General features: G+C 49.7%; 1 protein-coding gene across 5 annotated transcripts in view; it reads left to right on the top strand.

Annotated features, from left to right (window-relative positions):
- Positions 1-20,992, top strand: part of PKNOX2 (PBX/knotted 1 homeobox 2) — a 214,059-nt gene that overhangs the window by 111,217 nt on the left and 81,850 nt on the right. For 3 of the 5 annotated variants that reach the window (XM_008064251.2, XM_021715647.1, XM_008064253.1), the window contains one exon: positions 13,540-13,648. The exons of the other annotated variants lie outside the window; for them this stretch is intronic. In XM_008064251.2, the coding sequence (XP_008062442.1) occupies positions 13,562-13,648 (87 nt within the window). In that variant the 5' untranslated portion in view covers positions 13,540-13,561. The remainder of the gene's footprint in view (positions 1-13,539; positions 13,649-20,992) is intronic. 5 annotated transcript variants of the gene reach the window in all.

Genomic DNA, 20,992 nt, shown 5'->3' with positions numbered 1-20,992 from the left:
AAAAAAAAAAAAAAAAAAAAAAGCATTAAACCCACTGTAGGTATGGAAATATTATTCAACAACAGAACTAAACAGTATGGTTTGACTGTGGAAAAAGTCATCACCATTTGGTGGCTGCAAGAAACCATTCTGAGCACCATGGTGTAATGACCCCTCATCTTCCCTCTCTTTTCCCTTCCTTTGGGTCACCCTGAGCTGCTGTTCTTTCTTTATGTACGTTGTCCTCTTCCTTGGATTTATTTGTTTTCCTGGAATACTACCTGTACTTATTGTTTATATCAATGAGTGGGAAATAAACTGAGTTCTCACATGTCCAACACTGACTTTATGTTGTCTTCACACTTGTTTGATAATCCCATTGAGTTCAGAATCCCAGGCTCAAAACCTTTTTTCTCTTAGGACTTGATGACATTGCTCTACCACCTTCTTATTTCCCATCTTGCTGAGAATTTATGGCAACTTCTGGTTTTCTTTTCTCTTCCCTAAAGTTCTGAAATTTCACCACTATGTCTTGGGGCTTGAGGTTTGCTTTGTTTTCTCCTTTCTTTTCATGATTCTTCCTCAGCCTTTTAAAAATATGGAGTCACTTGTACTACTTCAGCTCAGAGAAGTTTTCATTTTGTTATATCTTTATTTATTCCCCTCAGTCATCTCTGTTTTCTCCTTCTAGAACCTAGACTGCCCAGCACTGAGTGAGTGCTCAGCACAGCACATGGTAAGTGCTCAGTAAATGATTACTGTATTTGCTTCGTGGACCTGGGTTCTAGTTAGGAACCTATCTCCAACTTGCTGTATGAACTTGGGCAAGTTTTCTTATTTGTCCTGGAAAGAGGTCAGACTTCATGACTGCTCAGCCCTTCCACCTCTGCTGGTCCTCTGACAATCTGCTCTAGGGCCTTGGGTCTCCACTGCTCCTGGAATTGAAGAAGCAGATCGTTTGGTGAAGAGTGAAGAAAAAGCAAAAGTTAAGTTTTAGGGCAGCCATGGAAGCTAGCTTCCCACTGTAGACGCTTTTATGAACCTTCCATCTTGCCAGCATCTGCTGTCTGTCCCTCTTGGGTACCCGTCTGCTTGACCTTTCCCATCATTCCTAAATGAACTTCTTTACTTCTTCTCCCTCTGCCTACCTCCCCTCCTCCCCACCTTCTCAGCTCACATGCACACAGAGCTCCTGTTAGTGAAATAATCCCTGACTGCAGTAAGTGTTTCATCAATTAAGATCATTTTCTCACTTTTATGAATTCTGGGACAAAGAGAAAGCAGACTGCTCTTCCCGGTGCCACAAAGCAGGCTCTGACCAGAGACAGCAAAAGAAAAGAAAAGAAAGCTCAGACTTGTCTTCACACTTGGTTGATAATCATAGGAGCTGCAGATAGCAGGAATCTACCCCAGCCGTAGGCAAACTTGTGCACTTGAGGAGTCATCATGGACTAGGATCCTGTTATGCCTCCTTCCCACCCTGGAGTCTGACTCTGAGAGCAGATATCTCACATGCAACTCCCCTGCCTGCTCAGATCAACCTACTCTGTACAGGAAGTCGAGACTCTTTGTTCCCTTTCCCAGAAGATTAGGAATTGTTCTAAGTCAAAGCATCCTAATTGGTCCCTGAGGGCCAGAGTCTACTGGGCAAAACCATCTTCTCCTCCTCTTCTTCCTTGCCTTGCCATGAGAAGTGGGGTCCATCTTACTGGAGAAAAAGGAGAGAAAAGTAAAAGTACAACCTCGAACTTCAAGTCTACAAAGATTCTGTGTTGAGGACAGGACTCCTTCTTTCTACCCAGACGGTAATGATAGGAAATGAGTTGTCATTGCAAAAAGTGGGATTAAGGTTCAGTGTGAGTTATAACGTTCAGGCCAGTTGCTAGTAATCAAAGATTCTACTGCTAATATGAAACACTCCTCTGCATCTAAGTGCCACCAGAAGGGCCAGTACATGACTAAAGGCTTCCCTCTTAGGAGCCAGAGAACTGCAGCCCCCTTTCCAACGCTGAAGGTTGAAAGGAACAGGGCCTGGCAGGGGGAGTCAGTGGGAGGTAGAACACAGCACTATCCTCTGCACTTGTCTGATGGCTGCCTGCCTCAGAGCCTGTGGGTAACAACCCCTCTGCTAGCCTGCAAAGATGTCTTCACTGGTCGCCTGTTCAGACTGCTGCCTGGAATCTCTCTGAACTGAGAGGGGAAGGAAAAGACCCTGAGGATGGTGAGCAGGAAGGGGCTTCTGCAAGAGGATAAAGCTCAGCTTCAGGGACATATGACAAGGAAGGGATGCCCTCTAAAGATCAACTGCCTCAACTTGAAAAAAAAAATGCTGGTCAACTGGACAGGCTTTCCAAAGATAGAGCCAGAGGCCCCTTAGCCTGTGTGTCATGGACATTTCATTCCAGCACAGGGACTTCTTTGCCAATGTGCATGGTCCCTGGAAAACCACGGGTGGGTGAGGAATAAAGGCTAAGTGGAGAAAGTCACAGAGAGCAGGTTGGTTGCACACTCCCTTATACCTTGCCCCACCCTACTGGGGTGGCAGCTGGGCCCCTCGGCCCAGGTTGACAGGAAGGAGACACTGATGGAATCCCCATCAATGTGAGTCAGAGCCCTGGCCCTGGAGCCAGCAATTGCAGGGTCAGGGACAGGCAGCATGGCTTTCCCACACAGCCCATGCATCCCCGGAGTTCTGCTCCCAGACAGCTAAAACACATTATCAGATTCCAATTATACATCGCCTTTGAGATGCAGTCTTCAAACATATATTACCATCATTTTGTGTTCTTTCTTTAATTTTGTTCTTTCTCCTCCTAATTGAACACACAGTCCAGTGAGCCCATGATGGAGACTCGAGATTTGCTGCTTTCGGCTTGCTTAACGTTTTCCATCTTTGTCTCAGTTTTATGTTTATGAGACCCCTACTTCTTATCGCTGGCATCAGCACTTTCATTTTCCCATCTCCCACTCATTTTTATAAAATAATAAGAGCAAACCACAATGAAATATTTAAATAAATGTGTCCACACACTACTGTACCAGGCTGACAAGACTGACAGGATGTAGCGTGCAAGCAGCCCCACCACAGGAAGGCTCAGAGTGGTGTTCATTAACTGAAGTACAAAAGCCCAAACTCGGCATACAACAGACATTTAGCGGTGTCAATACAGCACAATGCCCAGAAAATCGGGCATACGAAAGTCAAAGGACAGCCAATGTTGGGTGGCCCGACTTACAATTGACAGCTTGTTTTCATAGTCAGATTTGCCTTTTCTGTACTTCTCCATTTTCTTGGGTTCTCATTCCTCCTCTGGTGTTTCCTGCTTTCACCACAGACTTCAAAGTTAAACATTTAGACTCTGGGATCAGACTGTGTGTTAACATCTGGAAATGTTCTCAACCTCTCTGAGCCTCAGTTTTCTCATCCACAAATGGGAACAATCGTAATGTTGACATTATATGGTTGTTAGGAAAAATAAGCCAGGTGATCTGTATATGCCTATTAGCATCATGCCAGGAGTGTGGCATGGACTCAATCAGTGGCAGTTGTTATTAATTCTTATTATCATCTCACCTGTATCAAAACTGGCTCCAGAGAAAGAGGGAGATTAACAAACTCATTCTCACTCGGGTGTAAGTGGTTGCTATGACTTAAAGGGTTATCACCCTCCCAGATTTGTTTAAGTGTTAACAGGAAGCCAAAGAAAATAAACTGTAATTGTGTATTAATATTCAGACTCTGTAAGGAGGTAGACCTTGTAAAGTCATATTGCATAGCTTCTTGCCCTCACCCTCCACAGAAAAGGAAAATGCAAGGCAGAGTCATGATCTTGTCTTCTGGGGAGCACAGGGGTCAATGGGCAAGATGGGACGTGTGGGCAGGAAGTAGATTTCCCATCACGTAGCAACACACATAGTGATAATTCCTACCAGGACGCCCCACTTCTGCCTGATGGCTGGGCTCCACGGGAGAGAGGATGGTCCTGTAAAGTGAAGCAAATTTCGTGGAGGAGTAAGGTTTGGAGCAAAGAGTTGATGAAGGGAAAAACATGGCTGTATGATACAGCACATCTTGCTGGTAGACAGTAAACATAGCCAAAGGGCATGAGGAAATGTTTTTGCTCAGGCAGTGGGGGGCATGTCTGCTTAGCAGGGTGTGAGTCTGGGTATCACTCACTTCTTCTCAAAGCATGGTTGACATCCTTCCTTCCCAGGGGCTGCCTCTCGTGGCCAATTAGGAACACAGAGCCAGCGTACCTATCTTCCTTCCAAGGAATAGTGATGACCAAGGGTTGAGGGAGCCCATTGGGAGCCTTTTCTCCTCAAGTTCTCCACGAACTCTACTCCGTTTCTCCTCCTTTTTATTGTGAGCTCCACCTGGGCACCATAAAATCCCAGGGGAAGGGCACCTGTTGACTGGGTATGGCAGTCTCATGAATGGGTGACTTTTCAATGACACACTGAACCCAGACCACTTGCTTCCACAACTCTGACTCTTGAGCATTTTTTTTTTTCTGGCGGTAAGTTTGAAAAATGGAAGTAACTACTATCCGACCAGAGCATATGGTACAGTCCTTCTCAAAGAGAAGATGGGCCTGGCTGGCCCTCTTAGGCTCCTCTGTTTCCAGGGGAATCTGAGGGTATTGCAGGGGATGGACTGGATAGGTTTCAGGGTCCCTTGCCCCTGGGTCCCCCTTCCCCTGCCAGCCCTGAAGCTCCAACCCTTGCTCTGGTCACATCGTACATGGCCCCCATTTCTGCTTCCCTCCTTCTCCTACCTCCTGGGGAGAGTCATGGTCCGATGTACCAGCCTTGGAAAAGAGAGAGAAGAAGGAGCAGACAGGGCAGCAGGGAGGTGGCTTCCTGGCTCCTTCCATCTGGGAATCCCAGTGTTGGAGCTGTTTGTCTGTCTCTGTTGAGCTGTGAGCCTCAGGGGCCCAGCTCATGTTGTTTTCTCAGTTCGGTGGCTGAGGAGCGGCTGCTGTCAGCTCTCGACAAATAATAATAAACCTGGGAATCAGGTTTGTCAAGGGGGACTTCAGTCCCTTGATTCATTTTTAGATTTGTTTCTCTCCGTGTGTGTGCAGACAAGAGAGCACATGATGGTATCTCGGGAGAGGGAGGGCAGACCGGGGTTCCCAGGTGCTCTGGCAATCCACCCAGTCACCACCCTGAAGGTGCTGGAGGGCTCTCCTCTGTCCCTGATCACTGAAGCTGCCTGATATTGAAGAGGAAAGAAACATAATTGAATAAAAGACCTCAAGCTCTCTCCTCTCCCTGGGCCTCTCCACCTCTCCCACTCAGGTTGTTTGGCTAGAGATGAAGGAGTTGGAGATGAAAAAGAGAAGACAGGTTAGAAGGTTCCCCAGGGGCCACAGGCATGGAGAGAGGATTGACTCAGGCCACCCCAGGGCAGCAGCTGTGGCCTCCCTCCCACCTCCACCCTGGGGTGCAGCACCAGGGGGAAGGGACTCCTGGAGAGGGAGACATACTCTGAATTGAGCATCGCTGGCAAAAGCAGGATACAGGTGTGAGTGAGTGTGAAGTTTAGGACCACACCAGTGATATCTCTCTGGGACAGAGCAGCACCCACTTTTCAGCAGACAGAGCCCAATGGGGGTCATTGCTGCCATGGCTCTGCCTCCGGCAGGAGAGGTGCACACCACCTCTCTATGAGCAAAATGCAGGCACTGTGCTCACCCTTCTAGACAGTGTGCCTTTTTTTTCTTTCTGTTTTTTGTTTTATTTTGTTTAAAGGAACCAAAGGGGGAAAAATTGCCAAGTTGTAAAGTGCTTAAAGAGGAGATGCGAATCTTCATCAAAATGCTAAAAGCTGGAGGGGAGAGTAATGTGAGAACTCTTGCCTGCTATTTATGGGATTGATTCTCAGATCAAGAAGAAGCAAGCAGTTGGATGAAAGGAATTATTGTTAAGCTCCTCGGTAGGAAGATCTAATGGACAATTGCCGCTATCAGGGGGAATTAAATTGCTGTTTCAGTTTGTAAAATATATCAGCGGCTTTTTGAAGCCAGAAAAGGTGTGACAGCCAAGGCAGAGAGGAAAGTGGGAGCTCTGCCACTCGGGTCCAAGTGTGGAGAGGCAGGAGTGAGACTGGAGAGAGGGCTAGAGAGCAGGGTGGGAGTTTCTCTTCTCCCCTGGTGCATGTTAGGAAGCCCAGTTAAAAAATGCCCAAACTGGGGAATCTGGGAGGGGAAGCTGCAACCCTGGGGCTGTGGGCCCACATGTGTCTCAGGGTGGCATAGCCGTCAGTAATAGGGTGAGACAGCGGGGCTCCCCTTGGGGAAACCCAGTCAGGCTGGAGTTCAAGGAAGACAGTCCCATCCATGGAGGAGTGAGAAGCTGAGCTGGACAATGGACCCGGGGCCAGGGCCTGTCCCCAATACTGCTTAGTCACATCCTCTACTGCGGTGCCCACTAGGCCTCCCCTCACTGAACTGTGGACACAGAGGGATCCAGGGAAGATAGGCTGGGCGCAGTGAGTCCATTTGTGACCTGTTGGCCCAGCCACGCAGGGGACATATTGTTATTCCAGATGAAGAACAAACAGTAATTTGGCCTTGGAGGTGGAAAAAGGAGAGGAGGCGGAGGCCCTTGGAAGTAGGACCACAGGTCATTTGGGGAAGGCCACAGTCCTTGGGAGTTAGCAGGGGGGGTGTCTGGGCTCTCTGGTTTCACAGGAGGCTCTTACCGCTTCCAAACCCAATTTGCTCCATGTGGCAATTAAGGGTTGAAGGAGGATGGAAAGAGAGAGATCTGCACATCTCTCAGGAAGTCAGACGCAGGTAGTCCTAGCCAAAGCTCAGGCTGGCTTCCGCCCTGTCCCCCTTCTATCTCCTGGAGACCAGCATCATGATATTAGGGAATGACTGGGCACCACCTCCCAAATCAGCCTCCCAGAAAGGTGGCAAATGACAATTAGTAGAGAGCTATGAGTGGTCAAAGGGTCTGGTTGTCTTGGTTGTCATCTCTGCTTCTTGCTGAAGTCATTGGGGAATTATTTCCCAATGAATGTTCCAAGCAGGTGCTGGGGGGGGCACCAGCAAAGTGGGCCGTCTGACTATGACATTCTGCAAGGACTCAGGGTCTGTGTCAGGTGCATTGTGCCCTGGGACCTGGGTAATTGTGGAGCTGTGGCTCATTTTCCAGCTCTCAGTTGGCCAGCCTTCAGGACACTGAGTGAACAAGGGGGTCAGACCTGAGTGCAAATCCCGCTCGGTTCCTCTCCACCTGTTCCTCCTTCAGTAACACAGATACAGCCACCCTCCCTGGCTCCCGGGTCCCATTCTGAGCCTGACCTTATCAGACTAGAGGATTTCATTTGCCCCAGAGCCCCAAGACCAGAAAGACAGGCAGGAAGCAGCATCTACTAGGCGTTCCAGCCGCCCAAATCCTCAGGACCCTAAGCTTCCTCCAGGCTTCCCTGGCACATGGAGGGAAGAGGCAGGGGACCATGCTTGATGTGCTGAGGCACGGCAGGTTCCTGGGAGCTTACCCTCTTCCCACCATTCTTTAGTTCTCACCTCTCAAGGACCCTTCACTTCTTTTTGATACACTTCAACCAGGCCACTGATATGGGGGTAACAAACCCCTACTCACATTGTCAAGCTTCCCAGTCCAGTGTGTCCTCTCTCTCCCCTCTGTCCTCTTCCGCCACCCCACATTGGCCTCATCCTTTTCCCTGCCCAGTTCTTGGTACCAACTCTGTCCATGGAGCCTCAGAGACCACAGAGTTCCTGCAGACGCTCAGTTTCCACTCACTTCTAGCCTTTACTGGGTTCTGCGAAGAGACCTGGTGTGTGTGTGTGTGCCTGCGCGTGCACCCGCATGCCTGTGTTTCATTGGATAAATCCACAGAGTCACATGAAATCAGTGACAGGTTGACACCGTTATTTCAAGATTCATCACTCAGAGTTGCCAGCAAAGGAGACCTAGCCAACTTCTTCCCACCAACAACACTTTTTTTCCAGGCATAATTTATAGCACTGGGGTGAATTTGTTTCCAAAAGATGAATATCACACTATCAGCAACAGCTGCCTCTCATTTTTATTTGTTTTTAAATTTGACTCAAAGTCCAATTCTCCATACACATCCAAAGCTGTAAATCCTAAGGCGACTGATTACATGATTTAGTAAACAGGTTCTATTATATAATGCAATTAAAGCGGGGCCCTGCGACGCCACCTACAGGCTGCTTCTGGGAAGGGAGCCCGGCCAGAGATGATCATTTTGGACAAGGCTTGGTTGGGGCTGAGGGAAAAGAAACTGGATTGCGCCAGGGTTGAGGCGACTGCCCCAGAGGGAGAAGTTGAAACCAGCCAGGTTACTAATGCAGCTTTTCAGTCCCTCCTGCTGAGTTCACTGTGTTATTTCAGCCTCCTGCAAATCTGTCTAGACGTCAGAACCCAGGCCTGGGCAGCTGCTCAGAGGGAAGGGCTTGGGGTGGGGGTGCAGAGGTAACCTGGGGGCGTCTGGGATGTAGGAATTGAGGGGTCCTGGCTCCTGTCCTCAGGGCCTCTTTCCCACTCTCTGGGAGGAAGAGAAGATGGGAGCTGGCTGGACTATGGAAAGAGGCCACAATGCAATTCTTTCTATTCAATTCTACAAGCATGAATGGAGTGCTCATCGTGAGCAAAAACTTTCCGAATATTTTGGGGAAATCCCTTCATTGTGCAGTCTGAGAGGTAAAGCGACTTGTACCAGGCAGAGTCCACTGGGTGTGGAACCCAGACTTTTTGACCCTAAGCACAGGCTTTGATCACGGGAACTGAGAGCCGAGGAAGTCCTCATGGATCCTCTCATGCTATCCCAGAATTTATAGATGAGGGAATTGAGACAGAAATGGGGATGAGACTTCCACAGCCTCTGCTTGTCCCAGGGGAAGAAAAATCATGAAAACACTGCTGTGTATGTCAGAGGACAGACAAGAAGGGCTCCTGGGGGACAGTCAGGAGCTCCTCTTGGCTGCTGTGGAAGGAAGGAAAGAAAGAAGGCAGGAAGTGAGACGCAAGGTAGGCAGACCCAGGGCCACCCTCCCCTCGCCCCTGGGCTCTGAACTACACACTCTTTGGATGAATTAGGCTCTGGGGCCTCAAGGATTCTAGCTTCTTCAAAGAGTTTTTCCAAGAGCCGGTAACATCATAGAAAACCAATCCCTGAAGAGAAGAGGGGACTTACTTCCGGGGACTAAGAAAGAAACTGGAGTGGAAAGGGGGTGTAGATGAAGAAAACAAGACTATCAGAGTCCAGGAGGTTGGAAAATCACCTCCCACCCCTTGCCCTTGTGTCAGTCATGGACCCAGTCTTCAGTCTGAGGCAGGTGGGTGGGAAATGAGAGACCAAGGGAAAGCTGGGCTCTTCCTCTCCTCTCCTACCTCAGCACCGGATACAATTTGTCTCAGCTAGGGTCAGGGGCCAGGAACAAATGCTGTCAGGCCAGCTGGCCAGAGAATTCCCAATTAGACTTTGTTTCTCATCCTGCAGGCCCTGGGCCCCCAATCCCGGCACCCTGGCCCAATTACTGCCCAGCAGCATTAACCCCTTGGTGCCCCAGGCCGTTAATGGAATGTTAATTGGTCTAATGGGTTTCATGTCAACAAGTCCTAATGAGCTTCTTCCTAATGAGCTTGGTATTTTTTTTCTAAGCCTGTTTGTCAACATATTGGAGTTGGGGCTCCAGACTGAGAACTTTGTGGTGCAGGGCTGCGGGGAGCTGGAGTTGAGGAGACAGAGGGAGGTGGGCACCCTTGGACTGCCCATCACATTTTCTAAAGGGGCATCCTTCCATGCTACCCAGAGCCTAGTTCATCCAAAGAGTGTTGTAGTTCAGAGCCCAGGGGCGAGGGGAGGGTGGCCCTGGGTCTGCCTACCTAGACCACCCACATGGCCTCACTGGCACCTGAGCTCTGTCAAATGGCATTTTAACTGATTTTGATGATAATATCAGTAACACAAATGACTTCTTAGATATCGTTGTGGGGTTGAGTGTTGCATTAGGTTTTTTCCCTCCTAGCTATCATACAATAAATATTTTCAGCATTAAAAAAAAAATCCTTCATCGTGAGCCTATCTTTGATGCGAAACTTCTCTGTGGTAAACTGTTCCTCATGTGCCCTCCATTTGCAATTTTGGCTGTACTCCCTCAAATGCCCGGGTATCTGGTAACAGAGCACTTGGACCTCTGGACAGAGCGGAGCAGGCTCTCAGAGTCCCTGAGTAAAACTCAGAAGCCCTGGGCCGGCTTTGCTGGAGCTCAGGCCTGCCACTCCCATCCCCCATCAAAGAAAGTACAACAAGAGCAGGTTTTCTCAGAGCTAGGGACCCCAGCTATTGCTTGTGTTCTCCCACACCCCACTGCAGAGTCCCAGCCAAGTCTAAGACAAGATGAGTCAGATCCCCAAATTCCTCTCCAGGATGGTTGCACGCGGCCCCTCAGGACATGTGTAGCAGAACGTGGGGAGTACATGTGTGGGTGAAGAAAAGAGCCAGCTTCCAGAGATGGGCACGGGGTCTTACGCAGCTGAGTTGCCCTGCGTGTCAAGTTGCTGGAGGCTTCTGTGCCTGAGTGAGCAGAGAAGGAAACTTAAGACCCTGATGAAAAAGCCTCCTGTTCTCTTGCAGGAGAAGCCCCCAGAGGGCAATGGAGCAGTGGCCTAGTGGCCTATGGTGACCTCAAGGAGGGGGAGGGGCAAGGACCATCTGGATCCTCAGAAAAGTGTTCCTGTGTCCTCTGCTGAGTGGAGTCTGGCCCCTGCTCCACAGCTGAGTGGGCTCAGAACTGAATAAAATCCCCTCAGCCTCGTGGATGGTTGTCTCTGGGCACAGACCACTCTTAACTGTCCCTCCTCGCCCCCAGACAGGGCAGCTCTCCTGCTGTTGCAAATATTTCTAGGAACAGTACCTCTGAAACGACCCTGCCTTCCATTCATTTCACAGTGAACAAAAGAATGCGAATTAACGACTCCTCTCTCTAGCCCAAATCCTCCTCATTGAGCTTTCTTTGTTTTGCCCTCACTTTGACTTTCTCATCCACAGAATGAGGTTGCCAAAAAACCCAACCCTGAGGGTTAAAGGGAACCAGTTGCCCCTGAGAGGGAAAGAAAGCCCTTCTTCCCAGACGCAGTTCCCACCCTAACTCTGCTCCCAGGCTCCCTCTTCTGGAGGCTGCTGGCACTACAGCACTACTGCCGTTCACTTCTTTCCTCCTGATGAGCACCTTAGGATCGGAGCTCTCAGGAGGAGATCCCCGCCATTCCAACACTTAGGCCCTTATCCAAAGTTACCTTCCCCACCAGAGTCCCAGGAACCATGCCTAACTTGTTCCTTAAATAGACCTATTTTCTATATTTCCTCAGGATCCAAAGAGAAATTCTACTCATTTTAATATCCCAAATATCTGAACTCTGGAAGTTTTTTCTGATGCCTCAAGAAGTCTGCAGTCCCCCTTTCCCCCTTGCAACCCTCTTCTCACCTTCCTGGGGTGTTCTCACCTTCCTGGGGTGCTGGCCACCACCAGACAAAGACCCAGCCATGAACAGAGGCCTTGATTCCCCTGCTTGAAGAGAGAAGTTCCCCTCATTGCTCCTTATGGGCCCCTTTGCAAAAGGAAATTGGATCTGGCCACCCAGCATGTGTGAGATGGGCAAGACTCTGAGTGCTTTTGTTGCAAGGATGTCCTCGTGGTCCCTCTTCTGGAGTAAGGCCAGGGCGGGGCGAACTATAGGCAATGAGGCCAATGGGAATTGTGCTGCAGTCACAGCGTTTCTAGCACAAAAAGAGCCATCACTCCCTGCACTTTCTCCACCGGTACCTACCTCCACCTCACCTTCTTTCTTGCAGGCCTGTTACCTCCCTTTCCTAACCATGCCCCTTGGAGAAAAGACCTTGCCTTATTTATCTATTCCACCACACCCCTAACACAGCTATCTGCACAGAGTTGATTCTTGATAAACATCTATTGAATGAAACATGAATTTCCAGTACTTTTTGTAGAAGGTCAGAGCTTACCTGGTACTTTGGAGACTCAGGTCCGGTCAGGGTATATCTTACTTTCCCTTCCTGACAAAGAACCAGAAGAACAAAACATACACACACATACATACACACACACACACACACACACACACACACACACACACACACACACACACACCTGGAGACCCACCCAATAGTGCAGCTCCAAAACACTATCAAATGCCCACAGAATTCAGGTATTTGAACATTTTGGAAGATTCTGGGGCAGGTCAGCCTGGAAGAAGATGGAGCCCCAGTCCCTCAGGGAGAGGGGAGTGACTGGATTCTGTACTCTCAAAGGTTTCTGGCCCATCAGCACTTTCCCAGGAGAAGGGCAGGTCCCACATTCTTAGCAATCTCCCACTCCACGATGGACAGTCAGTCCTGTATCAGGAGGCACCGAACTTGTGGTTTCCAGATCTAAATATTTCAGAGCATCTACAGTAGCTCAACAGCGCTCTGGGCATTCTGTTTCCTTGGGTGGTACTGCCAGACTGTCTCCACTTACAGCACCACATTCTGGTTTAAGAGGAAATCTTGAGGGCCCATGGGGACAGTTCTCTCACTTAGTGGTAATGGGGAAGGGATGATGGGTATGGCACGGTGGAGCAGACTCGGAGCTGGGAAATGAGATTTTGGTTCCATCCCTGCTTCACTCACAAGCTCCCACCCTGCTCCCCCCACCCCCCATCCCATCTCCCTCCCCACAAACACAAGTCATTCCTCTTGACCTCTGTCTTCTCCACTATATAAGGCAGGTAGACCCTTCAACTCTGACAGCTCTTTTGGCCCTACATTCTGATGACTCGGTATTGAACCAAGGCTAAGGAAAGTCTTCCTTAATAGCATGTGCAGGCACATCCACACGTTTGTAGTCACAAGCATGTTCCCTGCCTCCTTCCTTTCCCCAAGACCTCCAAGGAGTCACCCTCGGGCTGCCTCTGAGGATGCATGTCCTGTACCACCACTAGGGAATGTGGGGAGCTCACTTGGGAGGGGTGAACCTTGTGTCTGGGGACCTGGAGCCAGAGGGTTGGGGGTCTGAGACCTTCTCGCCCCTGTGAGTACTGTGCTGCTCCAGAGAGTCTGGGAAAGGGTGGGGCAAGGAGCACCCTTGTCACGCAAAGATGAGATGAGGCTGGGGGCCCTCCCTGAAGGAAGGTGCATATCCGAATGGCCTCCAGTCCCTCTGTGCTGCCACCAGCCCAGCCTTCTCTCCCTCCCCACCCACTCCTCACACACACACACCAGGTCAGAGCTGATACTGAACAAAGCATCGCTGCAGGGGTACAGGTTGTTTTACATATGATTTGAATATTGTTTCTTTCAAGTCAAAATAGCACAGCAAGCCCCTCCCCACCCAGGCCTCTCTCTTTAGCTGTCATTTGTTCCCCAGAAGGGCCTCCAGCCCCTGCTATATCCAGTCAACCCAGGTAGCCCAGCCTGGAAAAAATGTGGAGCTGGTTGATGTCCAAGGCTTGCCTGCACTCGGTGGTATTAACGGTGTGGCCCCTCTCTTCTGTCCACAGATCCTCGATGTGAATCAATCCCATGATGCAACATGCCTCCCCAGCCCCAGCTCTGACGATGATGGCCACGCAGAATGTCCCTCCCCCACCCTACCAGGACAGCCCACAGGTGAGTGTGCCAGGGGCCGCTGCTTCAAATGCAGGTCAAGGAGGAACGGAGGGATCGAGTGTGGTGTCCTGCAGAACTCCAGCTCAGGCTGGGACTTTCCAGGGGTGCGGGCCGACAGGCAAAGCCTGGCCTCCCACAACTGTATCCAGGCAGCACTCTGGGCTCTCCCCCTGTCGGGCCTGGGGAGGCAGAGTCCTGCACACACAGACCCCGAGGGGAGTCACTGCATTCAACCAAATACCAGGTTCAGACCCTACTTAGGTAATTCTGTCCCCAGCAACTAGGACCACAAGCCACAGCAGTGATCCTAGTCCTATCAACCCCCAACCCCACAGACATCAGATAAGCGCTGCTGAAGGCCTTTGTCATGCCTGGGGCAGAAACCACAGCTAGGGAGACCCAGGTACAAAGTGTAAGTAGAATCTGCCTTTGAAAAACTTGCTACTTAGAGACTCCTGAGTGCCAGATCTGCCTGCCTATAAAAAGTGTCTCTGTTCTCTCCAGGACTCTGCTCAGCTTCTGTGTAGAAAAAAGCTAGAATTCTTTCCCTGTGCTTCCAACCCCTCCCCTCTGGTATCCACCAGATTTCACACCTCAACTCAGACACAGCAGCCCCATGACTTCTTCTGAGATCCCCTCCCCGCACTGGCTGCCCCTCTGGCAGCAGGCACCGGTGCCCTCTCTCCAGCATCTTCTCACTGTCTACACATCGACTCCTCTCCTGCTTCTGGAAGCCTGGCCCGGCTTTTGTAGCTTGCCTTCCTCCAATGCTCAAGACCAACCCCTTCTCATCGGTGCCTCCCCGTATGCCTCCTATATGCCCTCAGTTCTTTTGAGACTGAGTCATGCGGCTGTGCTTTCACGGAAGGCTCCATCCCCTGTCCTTTCCCTTCACTCTCTCCTGTTTTCTCTACCCTGGTCTCTCCAGTCAGTATGAATTCAATAATTATTTATTGCATATCTGTGATGTGAAACGCACCCAGTAACATCATCCATTCACTCACATCCCCTGTGCAGCGAGTGTTTGCTGCGTGCCGTGTGCCAAGCCATCATTCTCACTGCTCCAGCAGTCATTCTCTGCCCTTCCCTGTCATCCCTCCCTCACTGGCATTTCAAACACAGCTACTCTCGTGAACCACATGGAAGATCTGTGCAGGACGAAAGGGGTATTAAGATGCAGATGCTGGGTGGGTAGACTGCTCACATTAGGTCCTGTAGCCCTGTCGCACCCAGCCCGGTGTAAATGTGTTGTAGCTACTCTATACATCTTTATTATCTTGTCGGATGATGTGGGGCCATTTTCCAGAGTGCCCAGCATGCAGACTACCTTTGACTCCTCTCCCCCTGAAAGTCCAAAAGCCCTGGTCATTAACCGATCTCCAAGCACGTGTCCTTTGGTCCACAGCCTGCTCCCACGTGTCAACTTCATGTTTCTTTCCCAGCTCTCCCAGCCTAACCTCATGTCCAGCGAGCCCTCAACCCACACCAGTAGCTTTCCACGAATGGCCGCAGGGTTGGACTTGGCATTGAAATGGCTCCTCTGTTGAATAGCTTCCAGACATCCAATACAATGTCAGGGCTCTTCCCTTTACAGTTCCAGATCCCAGAGATGAAGCTCAGGTGAAGCCGCCACTGATGGGGCCTTCTGCCTCCCAAGAAAAAGTGAAAAAGAGAAGGGGAAGCTAAGGGCCATAATAGGGAAGACCACCCTTCCTCAGTAGAAGCAGACCCATTCTCTCATCTGCTCAGCCAGTGTTGGGGACCCCTCAGGGGATTGATTAAGAGGCAGAAACTCAGCCCCACTTCTTTTGTAACTGGATACTCTCTCCAGGTTCCATGGTCGGAATGAGGAACAGAGATGGGGGCCCTTCTTGTATTTAGCAGGTGGTGGGTGCCAAGGCCCACACCCCCAGCCCCAAGGCTCAAGGATAGACCAGGGAAGGACCGAGAGCTCAGAGAATACTGCATTGGCATTGCTGGCGGTGGCTGCTTCCCTCCTGCCCACCCCTCCCCATTTTGCTTGCCTGGGCAGCTGGGAGAAGTTTTGGCTTGGTGGGGATTAGCAGGAGAGCTGCAGCAAGGGCCTGTGTTGTCCAAGACTGCTGATCCAGGAGCCTAATTTAATTATCAACATACAGCTGGATTAATAAATCCCAGCTGCTGAGGGGGGGTGATGGAGGTGGGGCTGCAGCCCTAAGACTCCCAACCCCTCAGAAGTTCCCCCTGAGCTACTCTAGAATTTGGGGGGAAGAAGGGAAGTTCCAGTTCTCCATCTAAGATCCCAGAGCAGAAGCCACATGTAGGGTCTGTCCCAAGGTGCTCCTTTAGGAGGATCTGCCAGAACTTCGCCATTGAAAATATTTACATCTACAGCAAAGGAATAATTTGCCCTGGGGAAGCCATCATCTACTTGTTACCCCAGAGATCTAGACAGGAAGCCTCAGTGTTTATGGTGAAGTGACAAGGCCAAGATCTTAGGGTCTTTATGGCTTCACTAAGCAATTGGGCTAAATGGCCATTGGACTTCCCAAGCTGAGTTGGTTTCCAATGAAACCATTCAGGATGGGGGGCTAAGAGAGGGAAGTCAGGGGCAGGGATGGAGTGAGAAGGACAGAGGGGGTGGGTGAGGTCCCTGGAGCAAAGGCTCTGACTCATGCAGAAAAGGCTGTTCTTTCCAGAATGTGCTGGCCTCTGAAGCTAATTGGCTTTGGGGGCTCTTCCGCCCACTCTTTAGGAGTTCTAGAAGAGACTCCCTCATAGGAATGACTCTTCCACATGCGGTCGGCTGCTGGGATTTTCTGCTGGGGAATTTGTGTGGTCTTCCCGCCTTCTTCCCCTTGTGCTTTCAAGAGACTGACCCCAGCTTCTCAGGGGAAGCCCTGCTGCACATCCCCCAATGCTCATTATCCTGGAGAACCAGCTGCTCTTTGATACTCTATGTCTTCAGAAAAGCAGGGCCTGATGGGATCATGGGTCAGAAACCCTGGGGAATTGGGTCCTAAATAGCGTCCTCAGGAAACAAGGTCCACTCCCTCCTCAACCCTTTAGGTCTAATCTCTTTACTTTTGGACCCTGTATGACTTGTTTCCTCAAGGCCCAGACAGTTGAGCCTATCTCTCCATCACCTCCTCAGAAACCCAGTTTCTTCCACAGGCAACAAATGGACAGTCTCTGATATGAAGTCCCCAAAATGAAAAAGGAAGCGAGAAGCAGAGCCCTCCCTCTGAGACCCATGCAGGCGTTTTAATAATGTTCCCGTTGTGCTAAGGGCTAACAATACCGAACATAATCTATTCAAATGCACAGGAGAATCTCACTTTGGAAAATTAGGAATCTGCATTAAAAAATTCCCAAGCCCCGGACCTTCTTTATAATAAATTAGAATTTTTTTTCAAGGCAAGTTCTTAACTTGGCAATTTCATTTTTGAAGTTTGGGGAATAAAGTTATTAAAACGAGGGAGGCTTTTTTCCCTTCCCATTCTAGTAGTGAAGCATTAATGGTTATGGCTCCATGCTATTTGGACATAAGCCAAGTGGTATGACAGCTAAGTGGCATCTAGCCTCCCAGTTCTGTTTCAGCCCATCCTGGGCAGATTCTGTGATTACATGTAAGGACGTCACTCTGTGTTTAATGTGCATTGAAGACTGACTGTATGTTTAGAAAGTGCAAGAGCAACAACCCAGTGGAACCCTCCCTGTGGCCTACTTCCTCCTTCCAGTGGCTTCCTGTTAAATTCTGCCAAAGTAGCAGTGCCCTCTACTGTCCACCTACAGTACCTCGATTCCAGCATGCTGTAGCTGAGTCTTTGATACAGACTGTCAAATATTGCCCTGAAGAGGTATGGGCAAGTTACCAAAATGGTAGAAATTCTGTGATGATTGTTGAATGACAACATTGTCTCCAAGGAGACCTTGATATGAACTAGTTCCTCATTTCAATGCATTGTGACAGTTCCAACATCACTCCTCCTGTTTTTCTGCATCTCTGCCACAGTGGGCCTGGCCATCTGTCACCTGGACTCTCACAGACTCCTCCTCCCACTGCCCCAGCACCTCTGCTGACCCTAAGATCAGCTGACTCTACTATTGCTGTCCTCTCTTGCACCCCAGCAAGGAACACTCCAACCTCCTTTCCAGAATTTTCTTGGTAACACACAACCACCCTGTCACTCCTTCTAGGCAAATGCCTTACATTCATGTACTCTGTCCCCACTTCAGAAATGTCCTTCAAGTCCTCCTGTAACACCCATATGCAATGGCACCCACCAGGCAAAGTTCTGTCTTCTGCAGTTTGGTCAGCAACTCCAGGAAGCTGTCTGGATTCACCAGCGAAGGCAACAGCTTCTCTACTCTCACCTTCCCACACAAACTGAACTCATTGTCAGCATCCCCCTCCCCACTCTTCCTCAAACACAGACACATACCTACTGTTCCACAAATATCTTTGCCCTTGACTTATAGGCAAGACAAATATTTTATCTGGTCTATTGAGTATGTATTCAATGTTTAGTATGCTTCTGTCTGCATGTCCTCAGCATGTCGGCTGCATGAGCATTTGACTAGAAAGCAGAAATCCTAGTGAACTAGGCATATCCCGTATGGATGTGGGCACTCAATTGATAGTTTAGGAACAAACTGATGATAGGGGCAGCTAGGTGCTTTCATAGCATGTCTTGGTGATGGGTGATATTTAAAAGGCTTTGGCAGTTCATCAAGGTGCAGCCTCATTTTTGACCCAAGAGAAGCAAGATAGGCAAAGTCAGAACTTATAATTGAGGACCAGTGTGGGAAGCTGACTTCAGAAGGAAGTCAGGCATTTATTTGCTTGAGTTGGTTTGGCAAAAGCTGCATCCCTCTGCCCCCCTTCATCCTCCAGCAACCCTAGGGGTAACGAGAATGGTGTCCAGAACCCCAGCACACTGTGCTTGGAGATCTGGAGTCAAGACTATACTGTCTCACCGACCATTTAAGAGGAAGACTAAGGCTGAGACCCACTACATTGGGGAAATCCAGACCGGTCCCCCCTGTCCCCCTGACCACCTTCTTTCCCTCCCCATCCTAGTACCATTCCCACTCCAAGCAGGGATAGGGGAGACAGACATCCTGGGGAAGCTGGATGGGCTTTGATCAGTCATTAGGATCCCCATGCTGGTTTCATTAACTGGAGGCAGAAGGGGGTGGCTGGGGCCCCTGGCTGTGAATGGCCTCTGTCCAGGCCATGCAGCTGTGACAGGCAGAAGCGGGTTCAGATGTTTTCACACTTGCTTTACATTCCTCTCATCTCTTTAAGGGCTGGAGCCCCCTGCCTTGCAGGGCCCTCTGCTCAGCTGCCTGTGAAACACATTTGCTTTGCAGCAATAGAGTTAATTCAGCAGCTTTGAAAGTTCCCCTAAGCCTTTTCTGTGGCTGTGATTGACGGCTCCCTCTGCCCCTGGGGGCAACACCCCAGGGACTATTTGGGGGACCCACCTTCCCTTGCTTTGACTCATCAAAACAGACTCTTCTCTTTCTTTTTTCTTCTCTCTGGGCCTTTTTTCTCTTTGTGCACAGTGACCTCTCTCTCTGCCTGCTTGGGCCACCCATGTCTTTAAACTGGACATATCCCTGAACTCCAACTCACTCAAGACTCAGAGTCTGCGTTGTGTAAGGGGCACAAACACCCTCCAGGTCCAACCATGAGGCCTTTATGCCTATGCCCCATGGAAGAGAGAGTGGGTTGGCAGCACTACTTTAAAGCTTGTGGCCGGGCTCAGTGGCTCAGCCTGTAATCCTGCGCCTTTGGGAGGCTGAGGTGAGTGGATTGCCTGAGCCCGCGCGTTCGAGACCCGCCTGGGCAACTTGGTGAGACCTCATCTCTACAATAAATCAAAAAATTAGCTGGGTGTGGTAGCGTGCACCCGTAGTTCCGGCTACTTGAAAGGCTGAGGCGGAAGGATCACCGGAGCCCAGCAGGTCGAGGCTGCGGTGGCTGGGAGCGGCCACTGCACTCCAGTCTGGGCGACAGAGTGAGACTCCAACTCAAAAAGATAAATAAATAAAAATAAAAAAATAAAGCTTGTGGAGAAGCACGCTAATGGCCTGGTCTAGATTTTTTTATCTTATGAATTACTACCTTAATTGTGATATTTGCCAAAAACACAGAGATTTTATTGTCTACCTCCTTGTCCCCAAGCAGGACGAGTGCACTAAACAGCTACAAAAATAGTTAATGGCCTGAGGATACAAAGCCTAAAATAAATCAGGGGACAGGTGATCTAAGCCGGAAGCGGGTCTGAGGAGCACTTTCCATGCTCTGCTACCCTTTCCTGTGCAATTGGCCTTCAAGGAGCTCCGGTGTCTGTGTGGCCCAGCAGGAGGGACGTGGGTGAGTTAGGGGCCCCTGGGTATTTATTGTCCTTGGAGTTTGTGGTCTGGAGAGGGAGAGTTGGGTGATTCAATCTAGTCGAAATTCAGAAATCTTAGGCCTTGCCTCAGCTCCGCTGCTGATGAATTATACAAATTTAGGCAAATAACTTCAGTACTGTTTCATTCACTCACTCATCCATTCAATAAATATTGAGTGCTTTCTGTAGGTCTTGCAAATTTTGTGCTATGTGCTGGGGGTGCACAATTAACAAGGCTCCTCCCCTAATGGAGCTTATCGTCCATTTTCGGCCTCAATTTCTGCATTGGTAAAATGGGAATAACTTCTGCCCTATCTGCCCTGCAGGATTGTTGAGATTATGGGTAGAAAAAGCAGAGTGGTGTTTCTTGGCTTCTTTTCACCCATACCCCTGACTTGATTTTTTGCTCTGTCTGCACATCTCTAGCAGACCATTTTGGACTGAACCTTAGTTATTTTTTATTAGGAACACAATAGGCATATCACATATGTTTCCAGCTATAAACACCCCTTTACACACTCACATACATAGAGGCATGTACACACTGAGATTCTGAAGAGCCCACTGGAAATCCCTGGACTGGGACTACTACAAAAATGAGGGGTTCTCCAGAGCTGGGTGGGAAGGGTGGGGAGCCGTCAGTTCCCAGGGAACTGCACAAAGCTGAGAAGTCAAGGCCATGGCTTGAGGTCCACAGCTTTCCCCTTATTAGCCTCCTGTCAATAACACCCCAGGAGATGTAGTTAGGGACAGCGAACATTTTATGAGCTCCATTTTGTAAACCACTGCCTACAAACCCCTTTAAAATTAATTAAATCGCCGGGCTCAGTGGCTCAGCCTGTAATCCTGAGCTTTGGGAGGCTGAGGTGAGTGGATTGCCTGAGCCCGTGGGTTCGAGACCCGCCTGGGCAACTTGGCGAGACATCATCTCTACAATAAATCAAAAAATTAGCTGGACATG

The sequence above is a fragment of the Carlito syrichta genome, unplaced genomic scaffold, assembly GCF_000164805.1.
Source record: "Carlito syrichta isolate Samal-C Ts95f unplaced genomic scaffold, Tarsius_syrichta-2.0.1 Scaffold307242, whole genome shotgun sequence".
Classification (NCBI taxonomy): Eukaryota; Metazoa; Chordata; class Mammalia; order Primates; family Tarsiidae; genus Carlito; species Carlito syrichta.
The sequence above is the reverse complement of the archived record's forward strand: the minus strand, read 5'-3'. Positions and strand labels throughout refer to the sequence as shown.